The following is a 13,107-nucleotide window of genomic DNA, read 5'->3' as shown; positions in this document are numbered from 1 at the left end:
AATTGTCAATTGACCCCTTAAGGGGTAAATGTCCTTTAATGACAATTTTTCACAATTTGTTCATCATATTTGCTAACTTTAAAAAATCTTCTCCTCTGAAACTACTGAATGGATTTGGATGAAACTTAGCATGATAGTTCCTTAGATTATCCTGCACAAAGTGTGTGCTTCGATTTTTGATCCGTCAAAAAACATGGCCGCCCTTACTTTAAATAGAACATAGGGGTCAAATGCAGTTTTTGGCACACATGTCTAGCTGACAGGTGTCATCTAACCTTGACCTCATTTTCATAATTCAGTGGTCAAAGTTAACTTTTTTAGTTTTGGTCTATTTTTTTAATACTTTATGCATTAGGTCAACTATATTTGGTGTATGAAAATATTTTATGATCTATATGTCGGTTACACAGGTTTTATTAGAACTTGACCTCATTTTCACAGTCCATTGCTAAGTTTTAAGTGTTTGTGTTTTGGTCTCATTTTCTTTATTTATAAACAGTAAGTCATATATATTTGTAATATTGAAGAATTGTTAGCTGTACATGTTTGCCTGGCATGGTTCAATATGTTCAATAAGGCATTGTTTACCAGGTGAGCGATTCAGGCTCTTGAGAGCCTCTTGTTTAGGTCATGGATACTAAAATGATAAATTATATTGCAATAAAATATCTTCATCTTTAATTGTTGGACTTGCCATAGCCAAAGTTTGGCTATGGTAAGTCCAACAGTTAAAGATGAAGATATTTAAACATGATGAGTCCTTGAACTCACCTTCAAAAATCTTTATTGAGAACCCTGATTGTATCTTCTCTTACATTGTTGCCAGTGTTGTCTCTAAAATGTCAACAAAACAACAACCTACCAATATTAATATACACACACATGTAAACATCTATAGGTTACTGTACAGTCCTCAACAACCTACCAATACAAATATACACACACATGTAAACATCTATAGGTTACTGTACAGTCCTCAATATACACACACATGTAAACATCTATTAGATTACTGTACAGTCCTCAATATACACACACATGTAAACATCTATAGGTTACTGTACAGTCCTCAATATACACACACATGTAAACATCTAGAGGTTACTGTACAGTCCTCAATGAACAACCTACCAATACAAATATACACACACATGTAAACATCTAGAGGTTACTGTACAGTCCTCAATGAACAACCTACCAATACAAATATACACACACATGTAAACATCTAGAGGTTACTGTACAGTCCTCAATGAACAACCTACCAATACAAATATACACACACATGTAAACATCTATAGGTTACTGTACACTACCAATACAAATATACACACACATGTAAACATCTATAGGTTACTATACACACACATGTAAACATCTATAGGTTACTGTACAGTCCTCAATCAACAACCTACCAATACAAATATACACACACATGTAAACATCTATAGGTTACTGTACAGTCCTCAATCAACAACCTACCAATACAAATATACACACACATGTAAACATCTAGAGGTTACTGTACAGTCCTCAATGAAAGACAATATTCAAAGATCATCTGAAAATCACAAGTCAAAGGGACAAAAATCGTGTATGTTATATACCAAAAAAACAGCATTTATCAAACAAAACATATCTTTATAAAACCAGATTTAATTGTCTGTTTTAATTTCAGATTTCATTTGAGTATGAATTGAATGGTACAATGGATTTCTCCCGCTGTAAAAGATTTTCTATTAGGGGATACAACAAAGCCAAACAGTACTCTACATTGTCTACGGAAATTAAAGATTGTGAGGCATTTAACCCAATTCTTATACATCCTAACATCGTTATAGATGCTGTAGGGGCACCATATTCTAATGGTAAGAAGTTGTATGTAATAAGACAGATATCGCTCTAGTGAACAAGTATTAACTAATTTTCTTACAGCTACCAGTACTTAGTTTTAAAAGGTATCAGATATTAAAATCAAAATTACTTAGATTGGAAGCAGGTAATTCTAAGGTAAATCACCTGATGCAACCTTTTTACCATCGAAAATTTCCATACCTTACTAATATTCAAGCAGCTCAAAATAAAGATGATCTGACCAGTAGCAAGATGATTATTAAGTTGATCTGACCAGTAGCAAGATGATTATTAAGTTGATCTGACCAGTAGCAAGATGATTATTAAGTTGATCTGACCAGTAACAAGATGATTATTTGAGAAGTGTATGAAGGTTATGGATGCAACTTAATATTACAGTAATTTGCTTCCAGTTATTATTTCTTTGTAAAGATTAAATTGAATTAGGCTTTCCTTTTGGTTATCTAGCTCCTGAAGAATTAATACTTCCTTGGCTTTTAAAGTTTTGGGGTTCTTCATTTCTGAAGTAAATCAAATATAGAGTGGGGTGCTCATATTCGCCAGGGACACAATTTCGCCATATTATGATTTTGTGGTGTAAAAACTTCAAAGGATGGCTGAAATGGAAGAAATATGCTGGTTTATTATATTTTTATAACAAAGATGATTATTTTTAGAATTTAGACAAAATTTCGGCACTTACCGCAAAGGACCGATAAACGAACTAGGATTTTTCGGCCAATTTCCTGAATGAAAAACATGATTTCAAAGAAATATTTCTTAGTAATTCTTTGACTGATTGCCCTATAAATTTCAGTTGTTTACACCTTTGAAATGTCTGCTATCCGTCTATAATGAAATTGATTTGATAAATATTGTTGCATTTTTTTGGTTTTAAATAGATGTGTTTAAACGGCGAATATGTGTCCCTTTGACAAAACATCAGGAAATTTTATACAGCCTTTGATCTAACTTTTCAAATGATTTTTTTTTTTAAAGAAACACGTTTTCAAGCTAACAATGTTTTGCTTTTGATGTTATTTTCATATAGAAATATCAGTATACTTCAAAAACATAAAGACCTAAAGGCATAAAGTGCAGAAAACATGGAAACTTGTGGCGAAAATGAGCAGCCCACTCTAGCACTTGTACACACTAAATTTAAAGATTTTCATGTCATGAATAAGTATTTTGATATAGGAGGAAAGTGGTATAGTAAGCTGTCCATTGAAAGATTTTCTTTATAATTCTAAATAGTTAAAGAAACAAATGCTTTCCAATATAATAGAAGTTTGTTAACACCTTTATTGTCTGTTCTTGAAATCTTAAACCATATATATATTTCAGATGGAATCGGCAAACCTGTTTTCCTTGAACAAAATGCATTGTGGCCTGAAGCAGATAAAGACTACACCCCATACAAGAATGTTATTTCAGCCGTGTGGCCAACTTTAAGGCATAAAAATTATGACTATGCTATTCTAGAAGCCAAAGATATCGATGTTACAACCTACTATCGTCAAGTTAATCAGCTGACTTTGAAAATACCATGTGACCATCCAGACAGAATCAAATGTGGTCATACAGGTAAAATATAAATGTTCTTGTTCCTGGTATTTAAAACGTTTATTTCAAGGAGGTCTCATTGGGGGTAGGGGTTTGATAGTTGATCCTGCTTAATGTTTTTTCAGATTCCCATATCCCACTTATCATTGTAATGATAATGCTTGTAATTTCACATGTCCGACCCTACTTCGTATGTCCCTTTCACGCTTAATTAGTTGCCTTTACATGTCATGCTTACAAAAAATCAGCCAATCCCATATCACACTTATACCCCCATGTGACCCACTTTCAGTCTCATTATCATGTATTCTGCATATTGATGAAATATTAGCGGTCAATCACAATATGAGGCATCTCATTTTGTTTATACAGATATATATGCAAGTGACATCATTTAATGGGAGATAACTCATGTACAAATTAAGAAACTATCAAGTTCATTCGACAATAAATAAAGTGATACTCATCAGACACTGTTAATGTTTAGGATTATTCATCATTCAATTTGAATAAATGAAAATTACCTCATTTATTTCATGTGAAGTCACTTTGTATATAGAATGTTTATTGATAAATATCATCAATGGAGAATAAATATAATATAGAGCATTTCTTAATATATCTTTTTAGAAAATGGTTTTATCAATATAGAGTTTACAAACAACGAGTTAGTTCATGGTACTCGTTACACTGTGTGTGTTCATGCTGATGCTACAAAAGTCCAACATGAGACGTGGATAGAAGATCTTCCAGAGATTAGCTCCTGTAGTGATGGTATAATCGTGGATCTGACTCCACCTGTAGCAGGAAGATTGTGGATCGGTTCTAATCCAGGGCAAATTTATCAGGTAGGAAATAAGTGTATACTGTTTTTCATGATTGCATGATATTTGCTTTATTTTTTGCCCCTGCTGTACAAACAACTTTTTTTATCTGGTGAGTAGCTTTTTAGAGTGAGAACTGTGTTTTCAGACCTTTCAGCATCTCTAGAAAGTATTACATGAAATGTCCTTTAAATGGCTTTAATACATTTAAAGTTTTCTTAGGTCGATCTCTTCTTAATGTTGTATATAAGTGATATTACTTTTGAACCTTTTTACCTCACCTTTTCAAAAGAACTGTGAGCTTTAGCCATCACTTGGCGTCCATCGTCGTCGTCTGTCTGGTGTAAACTATTTCAAACATCTTCTCCTCTGAAACTACTGAACCAATTCCAACCAAACTTAATCTGAATGATCCTTAGGGTATCCAGAATAAAGTTTGTGTTTTATTTTTTGGTTTGTCAATAAACATGGCCGCCATGGCTAAAAATAGAACATAGGGGTAAAATGCAGTTTTTGGCTAATATTTCCAAAACCAAAGCAGTTAGAGCAAATCTGACATGGGGTTTAAGTGTTCATAAAGTAAAATTTTATCAGCCCTGAAATTTTCAGATGAATCTAATAATCCATTGTTGGGTTGCTACTACTGAATTGGTAATTTTAAGGAAATTTTGCAGTTTTTGGTTATTATCTTGATTAGTATTAATGATAAAGATAAGCTGTAAACAGCAAATATGTTCAGCAATGTAAGATCTACAAATAAGTTAATATTACCAAAATTTTCAATTGACCCCTTAAAGAGTTATTGTCCTTCAAGGACAATTTTACACAATTTGTTTATCATATTTTCAAACTTTAAAAAAATCTTCTCCTTTGAAACTACCAAACCAGTTTCAACCAAACTAGTAAACTACGATGAAATTGGACACTAAAACTCTTAAATGAAAGATAAATGCAAAAAAAATCAAGGTGAGCGATTCAGGCTCTGGAGAGCCTCTTGTTTGATTCACTGTTTAGTCTTTTAATGACAAAATGTGCATCTGTCATACAAAATGTTAATCCTGGTATCTATAATGAGTTTATTAACTACAGCATTTGAACATTAACCATTAAATATTAATAATGACCTGTAATTTTACCTCAGATGTATAGTTAATTGTCACTTTGAAAATAATTGCATCAGTCAAGATATTTAAGTGTGTCTTGTTGAAAATTCTCACAGAAGATATAACAGTCCTTAATTTTCATCCACCATACAAGTATTTTTTATTCACGTTGGTATACTTATATTACAGACTACCATTACAGACTTATATGTAAACTGGGATGGATTCCATGACGTAGAGGAATATGGAGTAGGACCACATTCTACTGGTATCCAACAGTACGTACTGGGTATTGGTGAGTACCAGATTTCAATTTGGTCAACATTGGAGTTTTTGCAGATGTAAAATTTGAAAAAGCAAGCGAAAAAAACTAATTAAAGCTGTTAATAATATTTTACATATTAAAGGTGTGACCTTTAGCATTTATGTTGTTAAATAATATACCAATTAAGGAATTACAGTGCTGTAGTTGAAGAGTTGCCACTGTTAATTGGCGATTTGACGGTCGAAAATGCAGTTTTACTGGTGACTCATAGCACAGACGGTAAAACAGAAATTTGTGACAGTCAAATCAAAATTGAGGTTGCAACTCTTTAACTACAGTACTGTTATTCCGATTATAATTCATTACAATAAGAAATAACATGATATAGCTTGAAAAATGTATATATGTGACCTGCCATGACATTTGCAGGCTTATGGAGGTAGAACGTCATTGTTAACAAAAATTATAAACATGATAAATATCGAGATTCAATGAAATACGTATTTGTGAAGAAGAGATAAACACTTTCCTTGGCTTCTTTTTTGCGGACGCCGAACTATACATCATAGATACGTTTTGAAGAAGTTTTACTTTATCGTTTGAAGTGAAAAATATTTGAATCTACATTTTAAATTGATACAAAAAAAAATTAAATTTCTGCTCTATAGATTTCCTTTCATAAATGAAATCTGAAATATATCCCCAACAAATGCACCGTATAAGAACACCTACTTATAAACTGTTACGCGTCGCATACTAAGTATAGAGACATGCATAATAAATCTTAAATTAAAAAAAGGAATTCTTAAAGCTTACTTTGACAAATTTTAAACTAACTTCATTTCAACAAGTTTAAATTACATGTTCTAAAATAGAGCTACCAAAAAAAAATGCTCTGCTTTATAAATTTTCTTTCATAAATGGAGTCTGAAATATATCCATAATAAATGCACTGTATCAAATGTATATATGAGAACACCTACTTATAAACTGTTAGGCGTCCGCATACTATGTTTAGAGACCTGCATGATAAATCTAAATTAAAAGACGAATTAAAGGAAAAGGAATTCTTAAAACTTACTTTGACAAATTTTAAACTAACTTCATTTCAACAAGTTTAATTTACATGTTCTAAAATAGAGCTAAGAATTGTTTGTATTGTAGTAAATTTAAGTCTTTAAAGTTTTATTCAAATACGATATTGAACATTACTAAGAGCAAATAAATATAATAATTTTGTATTTCATAAATTAGTGCCTTCAATAAATAAAAGTCGTCATAGAACAGTCTCATTTTCATACCGGCATTCGAAATGACTCGTTTCATTGCTATTACAACAAATATGTCATAATAACATGACAGAGAGTTTTGTTTCGGAATATTCTAGATAAATATACAAAAAGCAAATTTTAGACAATGTACACTCCTAAGCCTGGAAGTGGCTAATCACATATAGTTAACTGCGTTTTTCTCACAATGACGTTCTACCTACGGGGCGCCCAATTGGACTCTTGTGGTTTTGTACAAAATTCAATTCTGTCATAACAAAATCATTTTTGTCTTACAAAGCTATGTCAGATACAGACTTGTTTTATGAGAACTTCAATTTTGTGATGACAAAATTCATTTTTGTAGACAAAATTCATTTTTGTAGACAAAATTCATTTTTGTAGACAAAATTCATTTTTGAGATGACAAAATTCATTTTTGTAGACAAAATTCATTTTTGTAGACAAAATTCATTTTTGTAGACAAAATTCATTATTGTCATGACAAAAATCAATTTTGTCAAAAAGGTATGCAAATATAAACTTATTTGCATACAAAATTGACTTTTGTTACCTAATATGGAAATTAAAACACAAAAGTCAATTGTGTGAGACAAAATTCGACTTTTGTGAGACAAAATTGACTTGTGAGACAAAATTCAATTTTGTGAATTGACTTTTGTGAGACAAAATTCAATTTTGTGAATTTTGTCTCACACAAAGTCAATTTTGGGACGATAGACTTTTGTGACGACAAAATTGACTTTTGTGATGACAAAATTGAATTTTGTGAGACAAAACTCAATTTTATTGTCTCTCAAAAGTCAATTTTGTCTCACAAAAGTCAATTTTGTCTCACAAATGTTGATTTTGTATGCAAATTAGTTCACAGAATCCAAACTAAACTAATTTGCCTACAAAATTGACTTTTGTCGCCCAACTTTTCAAATTAGGTAACAAAAGTAAAGTTTGTGTTACACAAATGAATTTTGTCATGACAAAAGTAACTTTTGTCCACTGAAAGATAATTTTGTATGACAAAATATTAAATTTGTAGCATGCTAAAAATTTTGTTAAACTGAACTCATTTTTGTTGAACAAAACTCACTTTTGTTCGTACAAAATTGAATTTCGAGTACAAAACCACAAGAGTCCCATTCAGCGCCTCGTACTACCTCCATAAGCCCGGATATGTTGTGGCTGGTCACATATTTGAAAAACAATAAAATTCTGCGAAACTTCATCACAAAATTGGTGGTATTGTAGGTAATGTATAATTGATGTAGGATAATGTATTATTGGTAATTGATGGTATTTTAGGATAATTTATAATTGGTGGTATTTTAGGAACAACTTCTGGTGGAAATGATGTCCATGCCTTTGAGAATATTGGAGTAGTTCAACACAAAGCTTTACCAAAACTTAACCTTCAGAACGGGTACCAGTATTATGCAACATTGAAAGGTAAAAAATCAAAAAGTTTAATATGGCATATTTTTTTGTATACTGTCTTGTCAATTTTAACATACAGTACAAATATAGTGTCCAATACCAGTGTTGGTGTTCTATATGAGTAATGATTGACCAGTATTATGAGTAATGATTGACCAGTATTATGAGTAATGATTGACCAGTATTATGAGTAATGATTGACCAGTATTATGAGTAATGATTGACCAGTATTATGAGTAATGAATGACCAGTATTATATAGTTATGGTTGTTGTCATATGTCAAGCTTCATAATGAGGATTGATATGGATTTATATTTTATTAAACAATATCAGAATGAATAGAATAGATTTTTGTGTTGAACACATGTAAGCAATCACATGTTTATTCAATTTCTTACTGTCAAGCTAACCTATCAGTCTGATATAAATGTCTTTTGCTAGTTAATTATTTTGCTTTGGAAATCCCCATGTGAAGTGCTATACATAAATGATTCATTCAAGCACTACAATATTTATTTTAGCTGTTGATTTTGCTAACAGAGAGACAGAAAAAGTTTCAGCCCCAATTACTATTGACTACACACCACCAGAGAGAAATGACAAACCGATCACATTATCAAATCGTCATATCACATCAACAACAGAAATTAGTCCATGGTAAGTAATAACTAACTAATGGTAAAAAAAAACCAATTGATTCATGGTAAGTTTAGATAATAACCAAACATATATTACCCTACAAATACACTATTATGAACTGTCGTCTTGACACTTTAAAGTTTTCATTAAAGAATTTATGGAACATGTTCTCCCTTTCATTGCAGTTTCCCCCCAGCTTTTTTGTAAGTTTTTGTTTGTAAAGCTAAACATTTTTTAATCAAAAGAAAGATGTAAAGATCCTATACTTCATGAATGAATTATCATATCATCTTAAAGACTATAATATGGCAGTGTAATTGCATGGGGTCCTGGTACTTTGAGCTTAGGGTTTCTTTTAAATGGCTAATATAAAAAAGAAGATGTGGTATGATTGCCAATGAGATAACTCTCCAAAAGAAACCAAAATGACACAGAAATTAACAACTATAATAGGTTACTGTACGGCCTTCAACAATGAGCAAAGCCCATACTGCATAGTTAGCTATAAAAGGCCCCAAAATGACAATGTAAAACAATTCAAACAAGAAAACTAACGGCCTTATTTATATAAAGTTAGTTAAGGGTTTGTTCAGTCTAAAATTTATGTTTGAGGTTAGAGTTACTCATCAGGTAACAGGTATGGATTTGGTTTAGGAGTAGGGTAAGCTAATTATATATAAGTATAGATCAATATGGGTTTGAAAACCTAAGGTCAAAGAAGACCCAATTAAGATTGCCGTTTAAGAAGTAATAGCATATACCTTCAGTCAGATTAGAGCCAGCACAACCATGCTTTATTATAATATTTTACAGTTGGACAGGAGTATTTATTGACCTAGAGTCTGGTATAGATTATTACCTGTGGTCAGTTGGATCAGAGCCAGGATATACAGATATGATGTCTTACCTGAAGGTTGTTGATGAAGAATGTGGAATGACAGACAAAAATAATCCTTTAGATCTTAAGGATGGACATTATTACTATATCAATGTCAGGGTGAGTAAGATAGAGAGACAAAAATAATCCTTTAGATCTTAAGGATGGACATTTTTACTATATCAATGTCAGGGTGAGTAAGATAACTACTGATATATACTTGGGACTCAGAGATTTGGACTCTGATGTGAGAGGGTCACACTAAAGTGCAATGTTTTGTAGTGTTTTGTCCTTGCCTAATGTGCAATAGCCAGTCTATCTGATGTATGATGGCTAGTTAAGAATATACAGATGTGCAGTTATCAGGAGAGTTTGAATTTGTTTGTTTAGTGGATCCAACCGTCTACTGTGGTCTTTCTTTTTCCTTGCTCGTGTTCACAGCAACCAATAACATTTTTGGTAATTTTGTTTCATTCTGATTAATTTTTAAAGCAGCATTTGCTTTTAAAACAACAACAATGATTTTCAGTCATTGAAATAGTACTGTTTTAATAGAAATTCTGATATGACATTGATGATTTTCACATACACTGAAAAGAATGGGAATAGAATAAGGTACAATGCTGATTGAATGCAGAAAAAAAGGAGGAGGGAAAAGGCAAAAATAAGTAGAAGAAATGGAAAAAAAGAAATAGGAAAAGAAAGAGATAAAGTTAAAAATAGAAAGGGATTCATAGACATGTTTATTAGTAGTTTAAATGCATTTTCCTTTCCAAATGCATACTAACTGCAGACAAATGTACCGGTACATGTTATAAGTTGAATAAGAAAATACATTACCATTTATTTATTTAGGCTTTCAACAAGGCAGGCTTATCATCATTAGCCACATCCTGGGCTTTTCAAGTGGATACAACGCCCCCTACACCTGGTCATGTGTATGATGGAGATACAAGTCAGCTGACAGGAAGTGTCAAGGACATTGACTTCCAGACAGAAACCAAAGTGCTACATGCCTGTTGGGAAGGTTTCCATGAATCTCACTCCACAATAAAAGACTATTATGTTTCTATTGGAACCTGTCCTCAATGTGAAGATATTTTACAGGAACAGACTGTGGGGATTACTTATGGTATGTGTCAACTTTCTACTGTAAACTGTAACTTCAGTAGTATATTGTACCTTAATGTATGTATGTTGTATATTTATCTAGAGTTTTACTACAAAAAGGACATATGAAAAAAAATAGACACTGCTTACAACTATTTCTATGCATGTATATATGTTATTTATTTCTGACTTTACATTAATTAAGGAACATTCATCTGGGTACCGGGCTGAGATATTATAACACAGTGACAGCATTTGTAACATGACGCACCCTCAACAGATACATCTTACATCTGTAATGTATATTTTGATTTACTTCAGACTTTACTTTAGAGAACATCCATCTAGGTACAGGACTGAGATATTACACCACAGTGACAGCATGTAACACGGCAGACATGTGTACCACTGTGACATCAGATGGCGTGATTATAGACAACAGTCCACCGACAGCTGGGGCAGTACAAGATGGAACAGGATTTTATGATACAGAATATCAATCAATGACGTATGTAGAACAAAATATTCACAAAATCACTACTGTGCATATGTACAAAAATCAATTTTCTTCCTTTTGAGCCTCCTTAAAACTTTAAACCCCCTTTGAGTTTGGCAATAAAATTTGGCATAATTATTAACCACAAGTTGAAGGTGTATCAGAGACAAGCAAAGATAATATGCTCTGAAAATCATGATCAAAAACTTTTTTTAACTTAATTGTAAATGTACTATAAATACCATTTTTTTTTTAAAACCATTTGGAAACTTGGCATTATTATTCATTATGATGACATAGTACCCTAATAGAGCTCCATCTGACAATTTTTATCTTGTTCCATAGGATCTTTTATATCAGCCAAGTGGTATGGGATTGATGATCCCCAATCTGGTCTTCACACATTATGATGACATAGTATCCCCTATAGAGCTCCATCTGACAGTTTTTATTTTTACTTTACAGGATCTACATATCAGCCAAGTGGTATGAATTGAATGACCCTCAGTCTGGTCTTCACATGTTATGATGACATAGAACCCTTATAGAGCCCCATCTGACAGTTTTTAGTTTTACTTGACAGGATCTACATATCAGCCAAGTGGTATGGGTTTGATGACCCTCAGTCTGGTCTTCACACATTATGATGACATAGTACCCTAATAGAGGTCCATCTGACAGTTTTTATTTTACTTCACAGGATCTACATATGAGCCAAGTGGTATGGGTTTGATGACCCTCAGTCTCACTCTGGTCTCCAGAAGTATGTTTGGAGGGCAGGAACAAAGCCAGGTTATGATGACATAGTACCCTTATAGAGCTCCATCTGACAGTTGTTATTTTTGTTTCACAGGATCTTCATATCAGCAAAGTGATATGGGTTTGATGACCCTCAGTCTGGTCTTCACACTTTATGATGACATAGTATCCCCTATAGAGCTCCATCTGACAGTTGTTATTTTTTCTTTACAGGATCTACATATCAGCCAAGTGGTATGAATTGTACGACCCTCAGTCTGGTTTTCACATGTTATGATGACATAGAACCCTTATAGAGCCCCATCTGACAGTTTTTATTTTAACTTTACAGGATCTACATATCAGCCAAGTGGTATGGGTTTGATGACCCTCAGTCTGGTCTCGAGAAGTATGCTTGGAGGGCAGGAACAAAGCCAGGTTATGATGACATCGTGCCCCCTATAGAGCTCCATCTGACAGAGATGACAGCATTACTTAATTCTACCAATTATAACCTTGACCTTCCTTTGAACCAGAGAATTTATGTAACAGTTAGAGCTTATAATAAACTAGGTATGTACAGAGCAATCAGTATTGTAGTTATCTACCAGTTCAAGTAAAGGGATGTAGTAGATGATAGCACAGATAGATCCACCTGAAATTAGGTGAACATTGTTTAACCCTGACACAATCATTCACTCTGCCAAGGACATTCACCAATTCTTGTCGTTTATTCAGACTAGAGAATAGTGTTTTCCACAATCCTCCGGACATAAATATCATTCAACAAAGAATAATGATAAAGAAGCAGTAAAGAAAATTTTTCTTTTTATGAATGTTAATTTTTCAACATATTGTATATCTTTTTGAAACAGCATACTGTTGATTCTCTATAAGTAAAGGGACAATTTTTG

General features: G+C 32.6%; 1 protein-coding gene across 1 annotated transcript in view; it reads left to right on the top strand.

Annotated features, from left to right (window-relative positions):
* LOC143082217 (uncharacterized) overlaps positions 1 to 13,107 on the top strand; it is an 89,989-nt gene that overhangs the window by 58,137 nt on the left and 18,745 nt on the right. The window contains exons 28-37 of the mRNA XM_076257803.1: positions 1,679 to 1,868; positions 3,202 to 3,441; positions 4,051 to 4,268; positions 5,537 to 5,642; positions 8,228 to 8,344; positions 8,855 to 8,990; positions 9,786 to 9,969; positions 10,705 to 10,981; positions 11,281 to 11,467; positions 12,546 to 12,766. Of these exons, the coding sequence (XP_076113918.1) occupies positions 1,679 to 1,868; positions 3,202 to 3,441; positions 4,051 to 4,268; positions 5,537 to 5,642; positions 8,228 to 8,344; positions 8,855 to 8,990; positions 9,786 to 9,969; positions 10,705 to 10,981; positions 11,281 to 11,467; positions 12,546 to 12,766 (1,876 nt within the window). The remainder of the gene's footprint in view (positions 1 to 1,678; positions 1,869 to 3,201; positions 3,442 to 4,050; positions 4,269 to 5,536; positions 5,643 to 8,227; positions 8,345 to 8,854; positions 8,991 to 9,785; positions 9,970 to 10,704; positions 10,982 to 11,280; positions 11,468 to 12,545; positions 12,767 to 13,107) is intronic.

This window comes from Mytilus galloprovincialis, chromosome 7 (assembly GCF_965363235.1).
Source record: "Mytilus galloprovincialis chromosome 7, xbMytGall1.hap1.1, whole genome shotgun sequence".
NCBI classification, from domain to species: Eukaryota; Metazoa; Mollusca; class Bivalvia; order Mytilida; family Mytilidae; genus Mytilus; species Mytilus galloprovincialis.
The sequence above is the reverse complement of the archived record's forward strand: the minus strand, read 5'-3'. Positions and strand labels throughout refer to the sequence as shown.